The sequence below is a fragment of the Netta rufina genome (genome assembly GCF_964035555.1).
Source record: "Netta rufina genome assembly, chromosome: 6".
Lineage (NCBI taxonomy): Eukaryota > Metazoa > Chordata > Aves > Anseriformes > Anatidae > Netta > Netta rufina.
Window position 1 is genome coordinate 29,728,288 of NC_140129.1, and position 19,958 is coordinate 29,748,245.

The 19,958-nt window shown below is 44.6% G+C and overlaps 1 protein-coding gene across 1 annotated transcript; it reads left to right on the forward strand.

Moving 5' to 3' along the window:
* Positions 1-1,134: 1,134 nt before the first annotated feature.
* LCT (lactase) lies at positions 1,135-19,185 on the forward strand (the record flags this gene model as incomplete). The annotated part of the gene is made up of 17 exons (XM_084288595.1): positions 1,135-1,798; positions 2,951-3,030; positions 4,323-4,406; positions 5,697-5,799; positions 6,151-6,226; positions 6,592-7,279; positions 7,537-8,182; positions 9,067-10,626; positions 10,930-11,198; positions 11,659-11,949; positions 13,244-13,442; positions 13,669-13,871; positions 14,211-14,320; positions 15,932-16,066; positions 17,037-17,260; positions 18,042-18,278; positions 18,974-19,185. The coding sequence occupies 17 exons, from the start codon at positions 1,135-1,137 to the stop codon at positions 19,183-19,185; spliced, it is 5,781 nt and encodes a 1,926-aa protein (XP_084144721.1).
* Positions 19,186-19,958: the final 773 nt, after the last annotated feature.

Genomic DNA, 19,958 nt, shown 5'->3' on the forward strand with positions numbered 1-19,958 from the left:
AAAAGTACTTATGCTTTCAGAACAGCAAGCACAATGTTTCAGGAAGCTTTTCAAGGCTTCTTAATATAAAATAGTTGGCTGAGAATCAAATAGTCAGTCCTTGTATAAGCAAGGAGGTTGGCTGTTGGGAGTAACAGCAGAAGCTGAGAGAGTTTCTACTACGACTTAAATAACAAAGAAAAGATTGCTTGAGAACATATATTGCCCAAATGATTCTATCAGTATTTTAGACAAAAACTGCTTGTTAAGGGAAATAAACTGGGAAATAGGACTGACTTTTCAATATAGTTTCAATATAGTTTATGTAGGATTTTATTTAGTTAATTTAAACATGTTTTGCACTTAGGCAGCACAGATGGCAGTTCCAGGCAAATGTTCTCAGCTCTTCCATTTTGCTGTATTTGGATGTAGAAAAGTAGAATTATCTCCTCCTGCAGCAACCTAGGTAGGCGATCTATGTGAGTGCATGCCTTCTCAAGGCTGAAGGAGGGAGTACTTTGGAAAGCAATAATATATTATTTGAATTTCCTGATATTATTAGAATGGGAACACATGTTGCTGCTGCCTGAATTCATGTAACAACCACTTTTCCAAGGGGGTAAGATGCCACCTCTCAGATTTCCTTCACGAACCCAAGAACAACAGCACAAATGAGCCTCCCTCCCCTCCTGCTCACCTGAGCGGTGGCACCCAGCCCCATCAAAGCAGGTAATTGGTTTTGTTATTTTTGCATCCAGAACTGTGCTAGAATTGCTTTTAAACCAAACCAAAACAAAAGGCGAGGAGATGAAAAACATTGTCTACTTACTTTCTCTTCCTCTGAAATGGAAGTGGTGTCAGTGAGTGTCAATTTATGTTCAAGTATAAAGGGAAACCTGCATGTTGCAGAAAATGAACCCAGTGTTTCACAATGACCTTTCTCCAACTTATTGCTTGACAGATCTGTTTATCATAAAAAGATTTTTATCTATTTATTCAGTTGTTTGTCTGTTAACTGAAAGTCCTGATATGTTATCATTTGAGTGTGTCAGCTGGTTCTGGGAAGGCTTATCTGTGTAATAGATAATTTCGGTTAAATATTACTTCCACTATAATATAAATGGGATGGACTAACTTTGTGAAGCAGATCCAGAAATGGAGCTGGTTTATACGATAGTTGTCTTTTTCATGTTAGCCTGTCCCAGCTTTGGGATCAATGGGGAGTTAGCTCAGATCTCTGTGGCCATTGCTGGACCTCTACCCAGGGAGTTTGTACATAGACTCCAGCTGCAAAACCACATCCTAACCAAAGAAGCTCCAGGCCCTACTGTGGCTGAAGCCAGCGATTACCCTTGCCAACAAGATCCTGCGACTTCCGAGCTGCCCCAGTACTTTTCCCACCTTCATGAGGTTGGGGTGACGCATTACAAAATCTTTTTGCCGTGGGAGCGCATTCTTCCCAAGGGGGATTCCAGAAAGCCAGACGAAGCTCAAGTGCAGTGCTACCAGCAGCTGCTCAAGACGCTGGTTGCTGCAAACCTCAGGCCGGTGGTAGTTCTGCATCACAAGCACATCCCTGGCAATGTGGCTGCACAGGCTGCAGGCAACAAAACCAACGCTTTTGCTGACCTTTTTGTGGACTATGCAGAGTTTAGTTTCAATGTTTTTGGGGATCTGGTTGATGTGTGGCTCACTTTCAGTGACCTGCCAGAGGTCTTGAAAAGCCTGCCTTACGATGAGCCCCAGCTCCGTGTCCAGGCCCTGGCTGCTGCTCATCAGAGAGCTTATAGTGTCTACCACGAGAAATACTCACTGGCAGGTAAGAATAGGCAGAGGGATTTTTGTGTATGACCTTTTCACAAAATAGTTTGTAATGAGATTAAATGGCAACTGCTACATGTAACCTCTGAATGTGCTGTCAGTGCTCTCAGAATTGCATAGGAATACTTGAGTAACAGGTTCCTTCAAATACCTTATTTTGATATTTTTTTATGATTACTGGTAATTCCATTTTACTTGATAGCCAAAGTAGTTGTGGGGAATGTAGGCATGTATCTCTGTGTGTGTATTTATATATAATTTCTCATTTAAGTGAAATGAAGTGTGTCAAATAAACCAACAAGAAACCAGATAGTTACTTTTAACCTAAAAGGAAAATAAAATATCCTGTTTTTCGTTTTTTTTTTTTTTTTTTTTTTTTTTTTTTTTTTTTTTATTAACGTGTGTGTATGTTAACAAAGCTCTAACGATCAAGCTATTTTGTAGATGGTAGTAGCTTCAGAACACAGGCCTCATAGAATAGTTTGGGTTGGAAAGGACCTTCAAGCTCATTCAGTTCCAGCCCCCCTGCCCTGGGCAGGGACACTTCCCACCAGCCCAGGTTGCCCAAAGCCTCATCCAGCCTGGCCTTGGGCACTGCCAGGGATGGGGCAGCCATGCCTATTGGGGCAGCCTGTGCCAGGGCCATGTTCTACTGTCAGTTTGCAGGTTTTGTATTCACGTACTTTCCTTGTATTTTGTGGGGTTTTGTTCGTTTGTTTTGGGGCTGTCTCTGTTCCTGTCTTTTTTTTTCTCCGTGGTCCAGCACAGAATGGGTATTTAAAAATAAACCACCATAGAAAAACCACAAAGGCATGAGAATTATTATTATTATTATCCATGGAGTGGAATGGTTCCTGTTGGATGGCTGTATTCAGATCTTATTCAGATCCTGCAAATAACATTGTTATTGCTCCTCATGAACATCTTAAAGATTCACTGAAAAAGATTCTTTGGGCTCTGCCTTTGAATTTCTACCTTCTGCAACTCTCTATTGATAAAATAATGGATGTTCTGAAATCAGCTACCTAGGGCACTGACTGATAATCCACAAATTCAAAAAGTTCCAACTTATTTTAAAGTAACTACAGCAACCCAAAATTCTTCATCTGTACTTAATACACTACTAATAGCTTGTCTCCTTTTCTTCAAGGTGGAAAGCTGTCCATTGCTTTAGGAATGGATCATGGCTTGGATAGTGCTTCATCAGAGCTGCTTTCAGTTTCTCTTCAGGTAACACCTTAATGGAATGATTTCCAAAATTATTTCCATTTTATTTCATTTCACTTGATTTTTATGCATAAGATCAAGTGGCCTATTGCAAGTTAAATACAATTTCAGCAAACTGACCAATAGGGTAAAATCTATTTTTTTTTGATCAGTTCAATCATGAAGCTTTTTTGTAGAAGCTTTGAAGTACTCTTAAAATACTTCAACCACATGTTGAAATATTTTAAAAAATACTTCAACATCCCTTCTTGGCTAGAGAGCAGTGATTAAAATATATGGAGACATATTTCATAATTGGCAATTTTAGCAACATACATGCTTAAATAGTGTATACCCATTGCTCTTTTATTGACAAGTCTACTTAATGCTCAACTGATTAAAAAAAAAAACTTTTATTTTTTTCGGTATCTTTTTAAAAATAGTAGTTAATATGTTAAAGCACAGCCTGAGCTCTGCTACAAGTGGTCTAGTTGTACAGGGGTAGCACAATATGAGGAAAACCTATTTTCTACAAAGGTGATGACATCCTTTGTATAAAGACCAAACCCTCTATCAGTACTTCTTTTCACCTAGATAACGTTGATGCGGGATGCAGTGAACGAATGCCAGTGCAGGTTTTTGGCTTATATTCACAGTCCTTCAAAATTCAATGATAGGATAAGTGCTGACGCAGGCATGACATTTCAGCGATATAAGCAAGGTGTGGTTTGTATGGGGAGGAAAGAAGTACTAAATGAGCTGACTAAACTGGAAAAAAAAAAACAAAAACAAAAACAACCTTGAACTGAAAAATAAACTGGAAGCTTATCAATTTTTTATGCCTACTTCAGCAGCCAGTTTAATAAAAGAATACTATCTATTCCCTTGAATATAATGACCTTTAGTGGAGTAACATTGGTAGTGTGCAACGGTTAAAGATTTCTGAAGTGAACTTCCTGCAGAGGATTATTGATAAAGCCTCCCTGAACCACATGCTGATAAAGGTTTCTCTGCCTGGTTAGTCTCTGAGTAACCGATCTTACTAATTTAAAGAATCAGTTGTAAATCAGGAATATTAAATGCACAAAATGTTCTTACAACTTCATTTAATTCTTCAAAATGTAGTATTGTTGTTTAGGACAGACATCTCTCCATACACCACCCAGTTTGTACTCATTGTATTGTCCCACGTAGCTGTGTGGCTTCTTACTTCAGCAATGTACCTGTATCTAACATTTAACAACTTTATATTTTGAACAGAATACCTGCAAAAAAATAAATTTCCAGGATGATTCTCTTCCTTTTCTTGTTTCCAGGATTCGGTAGACTTTCTATCTCTCAACCTTCAGTACAGTTGTGGAAACGAAACAGATTTCTACATGCAAATGAGTGAATTCCAGGTACCATTATGAACAGTGTGCAAATGAGCATTTCACTTCATGGCTACCTTGGGGAATTGAAGTTCTAGTAATAGAGCAGAACAGATAGAACAAATCCATCGCTGTTCTTAGAATTCTGCTGAACCTCATAGACCATCTATAACACGTTATTTTGCAAAGAGATCAGGTACAGGACTTCAAACCGTATTCAAAGTAATTGACAATTAATTTACTGTCTTAAATCCTTCAGCATCGAGGTGTATGTAGTCCATGTGTCTGCACAAACGAGCACGGAGATTATATGCCACGCCTCAGGATCATGCAGCGTAGGTAATAGCAACCTGAAAAGGAGTATGCCAGGCTCTACCTTAACTCTCTTTGCTTCATGTACTTGTGGCAAGTCACTTATTCCCTGCCAGAAGTGTGCTGCAAGAAGAGGAGACTCCCCACAGAGCATCTCTGGAACGCTTGTGTTTCTTGATTCATGTCTAAACAGTTCTGATTGCTGTGAGAGCTCAGGCAGCAGCTACACTAGGAAACAGCTGCATACAGCTCACTGTAACTTCCCCGTTGTTTTTCTGACTTAAAGACAGGTGTTCAAAAGTGTTGGCCATGTTTTTGGTCAGCGATCATTATTGATGCATTAGTAACTGAACAGGTATAATTCTTTTGTCCAGGACTGGAAAACCTCTTATCACATTCTAAAGATATGATATATGATTTGGCTAATACCTTTACACAAAAAGATCTTATTTTATTCTAGCACTGGTTCTGCAACTATAATACCAAAACTCACAAGTCCTCATCAGTAAAGGCAATGCTAGAAACATTAATTAGGACAAATTTGTGAAAGGATTAGATCACATAGCAGCAATAATGGCAGTGATGTTATAGGCTAGTACCTGATATTATACATCTGAGTGTGAATTGCATTCTTAAAATACGTAAGAAAGTCATGCAGCACCCAATGAGCAGAATAAGGAGCTATTTGACTCATTAGCTCTAGGGTTGCATGCTGGAGTGGTTCAAACATTTACAGCAAGATACTACTTCGGAGCTTTTCAAAGGGAGGTCAAACTAAAAGTGTCTGGGGTTTATGCTTTGATTTGCATTGGGCTTTTTTGGATCAAAGTGGGGGATGGTATTTAATGCTTACTCTGTTTTATGAATTCTGAAGAACGTTATTGCTAATTCTCAGACTTCTAGATGTTTCCTGTTCTGTGTTAAAAGAACAGATGCCAAGAACAGGGTTTTACTAGCTGGCCATTGTTTATTTTCATACAGTTCTTTGTTTTAATTTTGTTTTTGCAGAATCTCTGGAAGGACATAGAGATCTTGATTTTCACTCTAAAATTCCTTGACTGTGGTTCCCTGGAAGAAAATCCATTCATACGAGTAGCTGCCATCGTCACAGGTGAGTGACCTGTTTCAAGGAGTGGTAGAGTTTTGTATTTAGGCTCTGAATGGGAAACTATAGAATTGTCCTGTCCAGACCGCTGCTATTAGACAAAATAATTTTATAGCTTCTTTCATAACCCTCTTGGAATATAAAAATATATATCTAAAGCATATAAAAAGTATAAAAATGCAAATCTAACATACTGGATTTGAGGAAAAAGAGCTATTATTACTTATTTAAAAACAAACAAACAAACAAAACACAAATATACTCTTATTTCAAAAGGTGTAACTGTATGTTCAAGTGGTGTCACGCAGTCTGTCATCTCATTTGTGACTAAGCCCATCGTTTATTGTGTGTTTTCAGCTCTTAATAAAGAAAAACCACGTACAATTGGGTATGATGTGAATGAACTATTGGACTTCTCATCTCGTGTTTTAAGGTACGGTTTTTCTCCCTTAAATCAGATACTGTAATAAAGAGGTGTCCTCTAGGAACAAATACGTTAGGCAGATATATGACAGTTTTAGTGGTAAAATCTGCTGATAGTTGCTGAAAGGACTTGAAAGGAATTAAGTACATAAAATAACATCTGTCCTAGGAGAGAAGCTCATCATGCAGAGATGCCTTCATCTGCCAGATGAAGGGTGGCAGGAGATTGGATTGATCAGATTACAAAAGGACTGTACATTAAGTGGCAAATAAGCTGAGTGGGAAGTAAACAACTCTTTTATCCTCCTTATTTGCAAGTTCTTTGGCACTGGCATCTACCTTGGAGATTGTAATTCCTTTTTATTCTGTTTTCAGCAAAGCCAGTACTCTACAGGAGAGCCCAGAAGCAGTTCTCACCCCTCGCTCCTCCTATCAAACAGTTTGGGAAATGTTTGCTAGCCAATCTGAATTGGAGAGGGATTCTTTTCTGCAAGGTGTTTTCCCGAGCGGTTTCCTCTGGGGCACCTCCACGGGTGCCTTTAATATTGAAGGAGCTTGGGCAGAGGATGGGAAAGGAGAGAGCATCTGGGATCGGTTTGGGCACGAAGGCCATGTCTACATGAACCAGACAACAGACGTGGCGTGTGACAGCTACTATAAAACCAGCTATGATGTTTACTTGCTGAGGGGTCTTCATCCCCAGCTGTACAAATTTTCTATATCCTGGCCTAGAATTTTCCCCACTGGCACCAATGAGACCATCAGCTCCAAGGGCGTGGATTATTACAGCCAGTTAATTGACAGGTTGCTGGATGCTAACATTGAGCCCATGGTGACTCTGTTCCACTGGGACCTCCCGCAAGCTCTCCAGGTTCTTGGTGGCTGGCAGAATGACAGCATCATAGATGCTTTTGTGGACTACGCAGACTTCTGCTTTGCCACTTTTGGGGATCGGGTCAAGCTCTGGATTACTTTCCACGAGCCTTGGGTTATCAGCTATGCTGGCTACGGCACCGGCGAGCATCCTCCAGGAATCGCTGACCCAGGAGTTGCATCTTACAAGGTAGGGGATGCAGGAATCCTGCAGCTGCCATTCTTGTGTTGTTCTCTGATGATTCTGTACTTTTAACTATGTGCAAGCCTAATGAGGCCTCTGAGACAGTTATCTGCCTGTTGGATTTGTGATACTCCACAGAAAATGGGGTAGTTCATGGATATTAGCTTTTATTTTCCATTCTGAAATCAGCCAGATTCTTACGCTTAATCCAAACCCCACAAAGCAGTGTGACACACAGCCATCCCTCTGCTCTCTGCCCCCAGGTGGCTCACACAATTCTCAAGGCTCACGCCAAGGTCTGGCACCTGTACAACGACAGGTACCGTTCTCAGCAACAGGGAAAGGTGGGGCTGGTGCTGAACTCAGATTGGGCTGAACCCAAGACTCCAACCAGCTCCGAGGACGTGAGTGCATCAGAGCGGTACCTGCAGTTCATGCTCGGCTGGTTTGCTCACCCCATATTTGTTAACGGTGATTACCCAGACATCCTGAAGGCTCAGATCCAGCAGGTAAACCAGCAGTGCTCCACGACAGTTGCACAGCTGCCTGTGTTTACGGAGGAGGAGAAAGCCTGGGTGAATGGGACCGCAGACTTTTTTGGGCTTTCCCATTACACCTCCCACCTGGTTAGTGCCGTGACTAACGGGACCTGCGCACCAGGCTACGAGAGCATCGGGAACTTCTCCTTGCATGTGGATCCTGCGTGGCCAAAGACTGCTTCTGCTTGGATCCACGTGGTCCCCTGGGGATTAAGAAGGTTGCTGAAGTTTGTGTCCCAGGAATACACTGGGACAAAGATCCCAATTTACATAGCAGGAAACGGTGTGCCTACAGAGCCCGTAGGGGATCATATTAACGACACTCTGCGAGTGGATTATTTCCGCCGGTATATCAATGAGGCTCTGAAAGGTACATATTTGGTTTTGTTTTTTTAATTTTAAGTAAAGGCAAGTGGTTAATCTATCTCTTCCGCCATGATTAACTTTAAAACATCACCATTTGTGTGGGGCTATGGAACTCCCCGTTCTGTTTAGGTCATGCAACAGGTCTTTCATACATGCAGACAAATACAGCCTGGATCCTAAAGCCATTCTCTGTGAGAACAATGTTTGTTATTTCAGCTCTCCTGAAGATAACCTGACTGCAGGCAGGCCCTTACCTACAGAGATCTCATAGATCAGGACTGAATGAAGTCTTCACTGACAAGGCAGATATAACCGACAGCGTCCTGCACCACTGAGGGTTAGAATTTTTAGGGAGATGTTTGGGTCTCAAATATTTTGAGTAAAGTTCAAGGTACGGCTGTATCTTTGCAAACTGTATCCAACTGATGCAAAAAATAATGCTTGTGACTGAAGTTCTGGACAACTATAGATCTGAGACTTCAAATAGAGATTTTACTGTTCCTCTCTTCAGATACACAAATCAATAGCATCAGAAAACTTTATTAAATATGTTGTATTAAGTATGTCGGTGATCAGTATAGAGCTTTTGATCTTCTTTACCTAGTTCCCAACAGACTGATAGAAGAGCTACAAGGGGCACAAGTGTGCTGTACTCAAATATTTCTCTTCTGATGCATTTTAATCACTCAGCTTTTGACCAGCTCCTATGGCAGTGCTGACTGCTCTTCTTGCCAGGTGCTCTAATTGTTTTGTTTTGTTTTCCCTGGAAGTCCATTCCCAAATGTTTGGCTATCGCCCCGTTACCCTCTGCTGTAGTGCTTGTGTTAGGCGATGATGTGTTCAGAAAATGTCCCGTTGACTAACAATCTTGTGCTGTTTCTGTGGCAGCGGTGAAACTAGACACGGTTGACGTCCAGTCATACATTGCTCGATCACTGATTGATGGTTTTGAAGGCCCAGTGGGGTACAGCCAAAAATTCGGGCTACATCATGTGAATTTTGAAGACAGCAACAGATCAAGGACTCCCAAGGCATCCGCTTATTTCTATGCCAGCGTTATTGAAAATAATGGTTTCCCACCCCAAGTCTCAAACAGACTCCCTGCGCCGGTGATGTTTGACCTACCCATGCCGTCAAAGTTGCCAAATTTACCAGCATCAGAAGTTCCCTCCAAGTCCAAGGTTGTCTGGCAGAAGTTTTCATCTCAAACAGAGTTTGAAAGGGACATGTACTTTTATGGGACGTTCCCGGAGGACTTTTTGTGGGGCGTGTCTTCTTCTGCATACCAGATAGAGGGAGGCTGGGATGCTGATGGCAAAGGGCCCAGCATCTGGGATAACTTCACCCATGTGCCAGGGAATATAGTTAACAACGACACTGGCGATGTAGCTTGCGATAGCTACAACAAGCTGGAGGAAGATATTTATCTGCTGAGAGCCTTAGGGGTAAAGAACTACCGTTTCTCTCTGTCCTGGCCTCGAATTTTCCCCACTGGAAGGAACGACTCGATAAATGGACATGGAGTTGACTACTACAACCGCCTCATTGACGGGCTGGTGTCAAACAACATCACCCCAATCGTCACCCTCTACCACTGGGACCTGCCCCAGGCTCTCCAGGACATCGGTGGCTGGGAGAGCACTTTGCTGATCGAACTCTTTGATAGTTTTGCAGACTTCTGTTTCCAGACCTTTGGGGACAGAGTGAAGTTCTGGATCACGTTCAACGAACCCCAAGTCATTGCATGGATTGGCTACGGCCTGGGGACATTCCCACCCAGCGTCAAAGACCCCGGGAGCACTCCCTACAAGGTGGGACACATCTTGCTGAAAGCTCACGCCAGGGTGTACCACACGTACGATGACAAATACAGAGCAAGCCAGGGAGGGGTCATTTCTCTGTGTCCCAACATCGACTGGGCCGAGCCGAAGACACCGAGTAACCCCAGGGACCTGGAAGCTGCAGACAGGTACTTGCAGTTCCTGGTGGGGTGGTTTACCCACCCGATCTTCAAAAACGGGGACTACCCTGAGGTCATGAAGTGGAAAGTTGGGAACAGGAGCGAGCTGCAGAACCTGCCGTCATCCCGCCTACCCGTTTTCACAGCCGAGGAGCGTGACTACATCCGGGGCACAGCAGATGTCTTCTACTTCAACACCTACACTTCCAAAATCGTAACCCATACAACGACCCCTCTGAAGCCCTACTCTTACGAACACGACCAGGAAGTTTCGACAAGTATTGACAGCTCCTGGCCTTCCTCAGCAATTTCTGAACATAAGGCTGTGGCCTGGGGGCTGAGGAGGATGCTGAACTGGATCAAGGAGGAGTATGGCAATCCCCCGATATACATCATTGAGAATGGGGTGGGGATAAATAGCAGCTCGGATGTTGATGACCACACCAGGATCCTTTACCACAAAACATACATTGATGAAGCTTTAAAAGGTACAAACCTTTGCTTTTGTTCTCTGTCTGGTGACTCCTTTAGATTCTCTGACAGGTGGTTTTTAAAAGCAGCTGTTAGCAGTCTTTGAACATCCTGAATGCAACATAAATGGTGATTTTTTATGCTCTCCTTTGCATGGCCATTCGTATCCTCTGACTGTGAGGTCTTTCATGATTTTTCTGGTCTAGTGCCATTCAGCTTTGTGAAGCTGGCAGTGTGTGTGTGTTTGCAAGTGACTTCCTTGTGGTTCCTTCAATGCGCGATGTATCACTGATGCTCTTCCGTTGCTTCTGGTCTTTCAGCTTACAAGCTGGACGGTGTTAATCTGCGAGGATACAACGCTTGGTCTTTTATGGATAACTTCGAGTGGTTGAATGGCTATGATTCAAGATTTGGGCTGCACCAGGTCGATTTTGATGATCCCAACAGGCCAAGAACCCCAAAGCACTCGGCTGTGTACTACGCAGAAATCATCCGCAATAACGGCATCCCGCTGCCCAAGGAGGATGAGTTTCTCTACGGGGAGTTTCCAAAGAACTTCTGGTGGGGCGTAGCGACAGCAGCGTACCAGGTTAGGAAATGAGGGCTGACTCTTGGGGTACTGGTGGCCGTTAATTCATTTTGGATGACACACCCACAGCTTCTGTAACATTAGGTTCTACAGTAATTGGGGGTTGCTGTAAAAACTGCCTGACTTATCTCCAAGTTCTTCCCTTCTAACGGCGTAGTTATACCGCGGGAATTGAGACAGCAGCACGGGCTTCACAGGAACCAGCAAACACCGAGCAGCAGGTTGAACTGCCACAACACCTCCCCTGTGACACTGCACTTTGGTAAAATTTCTGTGCTGTGAGGCCCAAGAGCTCTTACTAGTTTGGTGCAGCCAACGTTACTGCTTCAAGGCTTAAGCTGATAAGTCAACAGATCATGTGGTGCCACAAAGGCCAAAAGGCTGAATTCTTTGCTGGGCCAAGATGTAAATCTGGGGTTGTTAATGGTTTCTCCCTTCCCTCCTCCATCTTCAATTACAGATTGAGGGAGCATGGAGAGCAGACGGGAAAGGGCTTAGCATTTGGGACCAGTTTTCTCACACTCCCTTGAAAATCAGCAATAACGACAACGGGGACGTGGCTTGTGACAGCTACCACAGGATCGAGGAGGACGTGGAAATGCTGAAAAACCTCAAGGTGTCTCACTACCGCTTTTCCATCTCCTGGTCCCGTGTTCTCCCAGACGGGACCACCAGCTACATCAACGAAGCGGGACTGAACTACTACAAAAGGCTGATTGACGCACTTCTGGCAGCCAACATAACGCCCCAGGTAACTGTGAATGTGGAAATCCAGGAGTGCAGGAGCTGAGAATTATCCTGATGCTGAAAGATGAGATGCCGACTCTGAGATTTCTCTGGTTTATCCCTGTGTTCTGATCCCTATGTGGGAAACCCTCACTCCTTACAAACTTCCCAGGCTGTTCAAGACCCGTTAAGACCCGTTGATGTGTAGGCCAGTAGCAGAACCCAAGTCTGACACTCAGAGCACGTGTGTGTGTTTAAGTCTACTCCCTCCTTCACAGAGAATTTTTTTTCATTGTGTGCCGGGAGGAAACATGTTTTTTGAACAGGTAAATGTGCTAGGAATTTAGGGATACATTCACAGTTACTACCCAGGAGATCACAGTAGCCTTACTGTTGGCTGTTCCCAAATACCCTGCTGTTTCCCAAGTCCCACCAACCTGTTGCCTCCCCACTGCTGGCCGGGTCCCCCCAAACCACCCTAGAAAAGGTGCTCGTCTGGGGAGGGCGAGGCAAGGAGGTTGTTCTGTGCTTCTGACACTGTGCAGCTTCTCAGCAGCCCACCCAAGTTTTCTCAGAGCTTTTTTCTTGCAGTGGACTTGCAGAATTGGGAGGGCTTTGGCCTTTCTTATTTCCTAAAAGCCCAAGCGGTGCTTTTATGTGCCTTCTGTACTGCTGGCCCTTGTTCCCACTTGCTAGGCACTTGCTTTTTGAGTTATAGCCCATTAAGAAACTCCTTGCTTAGCCCAGAAGGCTTTCTGTCAGCTTGGACTCTGGTCCTAAGTTAGAGTGTTTGGGTTCCTTGCTGGGAGTGCTTTGGTTAATATGTCACTGACACATTTGTCACATATTTGGTTAATATGTCAATAAGTTGTAGGATTAGTGTCACTGAAATGGAACAGTCCCTCCTAATGGGAATTTTTTTACAGAGATTAATGAATTTTATAGGAATTTGGTATTTAACACGGTTCGGATGTGTTCTTGGGAGAAGAATAAGTTATACAAAGTGTATAGTTATAAATTAATTCTAAAGTTATAAATAAATTATAAAGTTATAAATAAGCTACAAAAATGTACCTATTTACAGATGGGATGAGCAAGTGTAAGAGAGAATTACAGATGTTCTTGTTGTGCAGAACTGTTTTACTCATTTGTTCATGGTTTTGCCAAGTTCCTACTCTATTGAAACGCAGAAGAAAACAGCCTTTTTCTAGCTGCAGATCTCAGCAGGGTTTATGCTTGGAAATGAGGCTGGTTTGTTGTCCCTATCCATGAAAGGAAGGAATGACTGGCTGAGCCCTTTCTCTGCTCGCTCCCCGCAGGTGACCATCTACCACTGGGACCTCCCGCAGGCGCTGCAGAACGTCGGCGGCTGGGAGAACGATACCATAGTTCAGAGGTTTAAGGAATACGCCGAGCTGCTTTTCCAGAGGCTGGGAGATAAGGTGAAGTTCTGGATCACCTTCAATGAACCCTACATCACGGCGTGTCTTGGCTATGGCTTTGGGACAGCTGCTCCAGGTGAGGCTGCTGAGCACGGTTTCAAAGCTTTGCTGAGGCAGTATCTCAGCCCTGGGCTGGGCCTCAGGGCCCCAGGTGCTGCACATTGCATTTAATAGCAGGCAGCTGGTTTATTTCTCTCAGAGGAGTGCAGCTCTGGGTGTCTTGGATGTGTTTACCTGGGAGGAAGCAAAAGGGGAAGCTGGGGATGGCTGCTCCAGCACCTGAGCTGTCGCTGTCTCTGCAGGAATCTCCGTTAGGCCGGGGCGAGCCCCTTATATAGTGGGGCACAACCTGATAAAGGCCCACGCAGAAGCCTGGCACCTGTACAACGAGACGTACCGGCCCAAACAGGGAGGATTGATCTCCATCACCATCAACTCGGACTGGGCAGAGCCGAGGAACCCCCACAAACAGGAGGACTGGGATGCTGCCAGGCGCTACCTGCAGGTAGGAGGCACACAGGCAGCCGCAGCTCTCCTGGCTGCTCGCAGAGTGTTTGGGTTGGCATCTGGAGCTGCCCAGAGCCCAGGCTGGCATCTCAGATACATTTCCTTGCTTCTCTAATACACCACCTTCTTCTGGCAGCTGGTTGAGAATGCAGTGGAGCTGAGACAAAATATGACTGTGGTTCCAGCTTATTCAATTTGTTGTCGTTACATGGACATCCCTGCATATCTCTTTGTGCTTGTTCATTATAAATCTGGTACTACGTGTAAAGCAGCAAATGGAGAGGAATGCTGAAGTCCCTTGTTTTGATACCTAATTTAAGTTTATTTCCTGGGTTAGTTTTTCATAGGTTGGTTTGCTCACCCCATTTTCAAAAACGGTGATTACAACGAAGTGATGAAAACGAGGATTCGGGAGCGCAGCCTGGCTCAGGGTCTGAAGCAGTCTCGGTAAGAGCACAGGCACACAGGTGCTCTCGTGTTCCCTGCTGTGCTGAAACCTGCTTTTTTGACGGTGCTGTTAAGTGGAAGGATTCTGGTGAAATGGTGCGGTAAAAATCTGTCCCCTCAACGGGAAAATATTGGGGGTATATTAGGTGTGGGGGTGTTGCTGATCAGTCCTTTCTGATAAGACCCCTTGTTCTGAAATGAGGGAGGTGACAGAAGAGTTGGTGTGTGCTCTGCAGCAAAGGCAGGGCTCTTCAAGACTTAAATCTTGTTTTTAATGTGCCTAAAATATTTGAATTCTTGAGCATTTTTTTAAATGTTATTTCTTCTCTGGTGGTTGCTACCACAAATAAGAGCACAGTCACTGTGTGTTGCCTTATGAGTTGAAGTGCCCAAGTGTCTCTGTCTAGGGAAGAAGTCCTGTCCTCAGCCTAAGAGCGAACTCTCAAGCATCACCGAATTGCCAGGAGTGCACGTTGAGCAGTGGTTGCCTAGGGACTGAATTCCCAAAAGATTTTTCTCTCTTTTCTGGCTAAAAGAGAACTGAAAACTCTCCCTTGCTTCAGGGCACCTTGGATGTTCCTGACTGTTTCTTGCTCTCTCACCACAGCAGTGATCATGTAGAGCTGAGATCCCAAAGGTTCTCTGAGGCCTCCCTTTTGGAGGGAACCAAGTGCTTTGGGATTAACTAGCAGAGCTCCCCTGACCTGGGCTAGTTACCAGTTTCTTCTGGGTTTTCCTGTCTTCCTCCAAGAAGATCAGGGTGCAGCTCTCTGCTGCGCTTCTCCTGTGCTCTGCGTTTCTTCATGGGTGGGGGGCCTTGGCCACGTTGTTCCAGCTCCCTTCTGGGTGATCCAGCTGAATGTGGAGTAGGTCCCCAGGTCACCAGTACGGAAGTGCCTCCCACCTCATCTGATTTTCTCAGCTGTTGAGCTTGTTTGTATTGTTTCTTTCCAGCACTGCTCTGACTCCTGCTGAAAGCCACTTTATATCTTTACTTGAAAGCCTCTTGCCCCACACAAATACACTTATAAACACGTTACCTACTTTCCTTCATCTTTCCTTTGGGCTTTTCAACATCTCGGTGTTACAGCCCACAAACTGCTTCAGTGAAGACAAACCCTGTGCCAGTTTAATCTTTCTGGGTCCCGGAATAAAACGATATAGGGACGAAGTCACGTCAGTGTTACAGGTGCTCTTAGGGAAAGTTTCTGACTTCTCTAACTCCAAAGTACTTCTGAGCTCAAGCACAGCAAGAGAAAACAGCAGGACTGGTAAAGAACAGCCTCGTCTTTAGTTCTGTTGCCTGCTCTAGAGCAGGTGTTACTGGGTTGTGGAGCCCCGTGGCTGTCAGCAGCTCTGTGCTGAGGTTGTGTTTCTGTCACTACCATTTATTTGAGTGTGAACCATGCAGGGTTTCGTTTCCAGTCAGTGGAAGGTCCGCTCCTCTCCTGGGGAACTCTACATCAGGCAACATGAATTGCCTGAGTTCTAGCAAAAGCTTCATTTAGTTAGCCACCAGGACTGAGGGAGGGGTAGAAACAAAAGAAGGGGAAATCCTGAAAAGAGCTGCATTTCTATGGGTTTATGCTTTTTCTCTGTTTTTTGTTGCAGACTTCCAGAATTCACTGAAAGTGAAAAGCAAAGAATTAAAGGCACATATGACTACTTCGGTCTAAATCACTACACTACAGTTTTAGCATACAACCTTAATTATCCTACTGACATCCTGTCATATGACTCTGACAGGTAAGATATAAATGTAAGCTACTGGTCAAGTCAAATGTGCGTGCCTGGAGCCTGGGCCAACTAAGCAATATAAACTAACAGCACATAAAGCCATGAGAGATTTATTAGGCTCTTATAACCAATACTAGGGAAAATATCCCCAAACAATACCTGTGATGCTGTTATTTTCACAAAAGCCCCTTTTTTATGCCCCAAAATGAATGGTTAAAACAGAACAAGGAAAATTAGAGCATCTACTAAAAGGAAGGAATCAGCTCTTCTGAGTCTCCTCCCACCTGGTATCAGCTCTCAAGAGTATTTATTGTATTTCCTTCCCCCAGGCCGTAGTTTGAAGAGGGAGATTATCCTGGTTTGTGGGTACTACTGTATTTGCTGTTAAACAGTTGTTGGCTCTCTCTGCACATTAATTTAGCTTAAATTTAAAGCCTAAGTAGCTAAATCACTTCTTAAATATATGTAAGTCAAGCTTTTTGACACGTTGATTTCTTTCCCAAGTTACAAAAGGTAAACTATAGGAGCTCATGAGTCCTTGTGCTGAGAATTAAGGTAATTGTGGGACCACTCATGAGGGTGAACATTGGCTGTTTTCTGAGGTATTTTCACAAAACTGTGTGGAATTGGGGTAACTTCCCCTTAGAGGATGCTGCCATCTGTCCTGCATTACTGCAGGGATGTGTGCTCAGTCACTGTGTTGTGGATCAGAGGTTGAAAGTAGGAATTGCTTTACATGACAAAGATGGGGCAGGCTCATGAGTTGGGCACACAGCACACCCTCAGTGACTGCCGATGAAGGTAGAATGTAATTCTTAAAGTGAAGTATGAGGTGTTTTCTGGAGGTTTGTGAGCACCAGTAGCTCTTTACCTCCCCAGAACTCTGTGCTCTTCCCACCCTGCCACAGTCACTTCTCAGGTGAGCAGTGACACGGGGCCAGGCACCAGGGACAGGACTGATCAGTGTCCTCCTCCACAGGGGCGTCGCTTCAGTAACCGACCGCACCTGGCTGAACTCGGGGTCCTTCTGGCTCAAGGTGGTGCCCTTTGGTTTCCGAAAGCTCCTGAGGTGGATAAAGGAAGAGTACGGTGACTTTCCCATTTATGTGACTGAAAATGGGGTATCAGAACGGGGAGACACAGATCTCAACGACACCTGGCGGATACATTACCATCGGAACTACATTAATGAAGCACTGAAAGGTAAGAGTGACTATTTAAAGCTGATTAGCAGTGTCTCCCAACAAGCCTGGCACGTACAAAGCGAGCTGTACAGAGCTGAAAGGCCACTGGCAATGCGCTTGTCAACTACATGTACACATGGGGTTAACTCTGGGTCTGCTGCTGTGAGCCTCTGGATGTGCGGAGACTTGTGCAGGGAAAGATGAAGTAAAGGCAGAGCAAACCATGGGGTTAGTAGAGTGGGATAAGGGCAGCTTCCTTGTACAGCTGCGTCTGGCAAGAGAGGGTTCTTTGCTGCTGGTTCTATAAATAGCACCTTACTCAGAACAAACACACACAGGGACCTGGTTTCAGTTACAGCTGTGGTCAGTTTGGCTGCCCTGCCATAGGGGAGCTGACTGCCAGGTGTTCCCAATGCACTTGTTCACTGCCTTTTAGCAGCAAGGGCCCCATGAACACTTGTTTGAACACCCATGGTGTGTTGATAAGTTCTTCTCTCTGTACTTAGACCTTTGCGTACTGAAAGCTTTGATTTTGGGAGCAGAGAGGAGCAGTCTCCAGGGCTGACGGAGCTGCCCTGGTCAGTGGCTAGGTGTAACTTGGCTGTTGAACCACCTCAGAGCAGCACGTGTCAGAGGTGGGGACAGGGCGGTGGTGAGTCCCCCAAGGCTGGGTTGGCAATAAATAGCTTCATTGCACCCAGCTGCATTTTTGTGTGGTGCCCTCTTCTTAGCACTGCGGGCTGAGGGCAGCTCTGTGCTGCCTGCCTGCTCAGCCCCCTGCTGTGTGTGCTCCTGAGCAGCTGTTGTGCTGGACGGCGTCGACCTGCGAGGCTACACGGCCTGGACACTGATGGACAACTTCGAGTGGGCCATGGGCTTTGATGAGAAGTTTGGCTTCTACCACGTCAACTACACGGACCCCAGCCTGCCGCGGCTCCCCAAGGCCTCTGCCAGGTACTACTCGCAGATCATAAGCTGCAACGGGTTTCCAGATCCAGCGGCAGGCCCACATCCCTGTCTGGAACCGGAGCCTGAAGGTGAGTGATGCAGCAGAAATCATGTGTCTGATGCTAAACCCAGACACCTTCTATAAGCTGTGGTCCTAAAAGACATCAGCTATTTTTACAAAATTATTTTTAAGGGTTTTGGCAGCAAACTGCCTGATAGTCAGCCTCTGTTAGGACTAAAGGTAGCTGTGTGGAATTAGGTCACTTCTGTTTGCAAAGCCAGAATAACTTTAAAGGATGTTGTGGTAGCACCCAGCTATGTGCCTGTACTGAAAATACAGCAAAGAGTTGGGCCATTCTACTCTTTTCTGATTCATAGGATGTTTCCCCAGTCATGCCCATCTAGTAGTCCTGCAAGTATATTTTAAAAAACAATTTTGACTGCATTCTAAGAAGCATTGGGAATACTTCCATTGTTTGTGTTCTCTGGGTTAAGTATGTTAACTTGTCAGTTGGGGATGTTCAGAGGTTCATTTTTATTAGCCATGACTGCCAGGGAACACTTGCCCCTCCTCTGGCCTCAAGAGCTCTCTCTTAACCCCGGGTTGTGCCTTTCCCCTGAGCTGGAATTGTGTCAGTCCCTGATCCCAAAGACCTACAGCTACAGCCAGGGCCATGCCCAGCAGCACTGAGCCTCCTGCAGAGGAAGGAAGAAGCGATGCACACGTACATGAGTAAGTTCACAACGGGCTGGGTACTAATTCTTGTTGTCTTCCCCTGCACAGTGACCCCGACGGTCCCCACGGCAGTGGAACTGGCTGACAGTGTGCGCTTCCTGGGCTTGGACTTAACGTCACACAGTGCCGAAATCGCGCTGTATGTGCTTTTTGCTCTTTCTGGAGTTGGAGCACTGGGCCTGGCTCTTCTTGCTTATAAATATGGAACATTATCCAAAAAATCCCGTAAACAATCACCCATGGAACTCAGTAAAATGTGAAGTTCAATTGGATTAAATATGGGGAACGGACTGAAACAATGAAACCCTATCACATTGTATTCTACTGCAGCAGAAAGAAGGATAGAGCGCTTGTACTACTGCACCTTAATGAGGGGAAGGAAGCCTTAGAGATAGCGTCCTGTCTTTTTGTTGTTCGTTAAAATATGAAGCAAAAAATGTTCTGTTAATTGACTTCTTGCCAGCTGTTACTGATTTGATTTCTTCACATCAGAACTAAAATAGCTTGTTCCTAGTCGTGCAAGAACTTTGAACCTGACCGTTCATCTGCTCGCCTTCATCATCTTCCCTGGTGTCCTGCTGGTCTGTTCAAGGCATCTGAGAGAATTCCCATGAAGCTCTACTGAACCTTAATGGTTCAAAGACAAGGTAGGGCTGGTAAGAACAGATGGAGGAGGATATTGTTCTCACAGACACTGTACAGCACGGGTTTTTCCATTCCTCTTTTTGAATTTTATCATAAATTATTAAAAAATGAAAATTGGCCTAGCCCTCTGCCTTCACAGTTGTAGTGTGATACTTCGCTGAAGCATCTTTAAATAGAAGGCCAAAGCAGCACAGAACACCTGTGATGTTTAGGGCCATACAAAAAATATAAATGCACAATTCCACAGAGGAAAGCTTTGTTCCCACTTCCAAAGTAAGTTTCCCCATTCTTCTATTACAGTCCCTCTTTCCTGCAATATTTCTATTTTATGCGAGAAAGAAGAAAGTACTTACTTTTCTCCCTGTGCCATCTCCTGGATGTAACAATT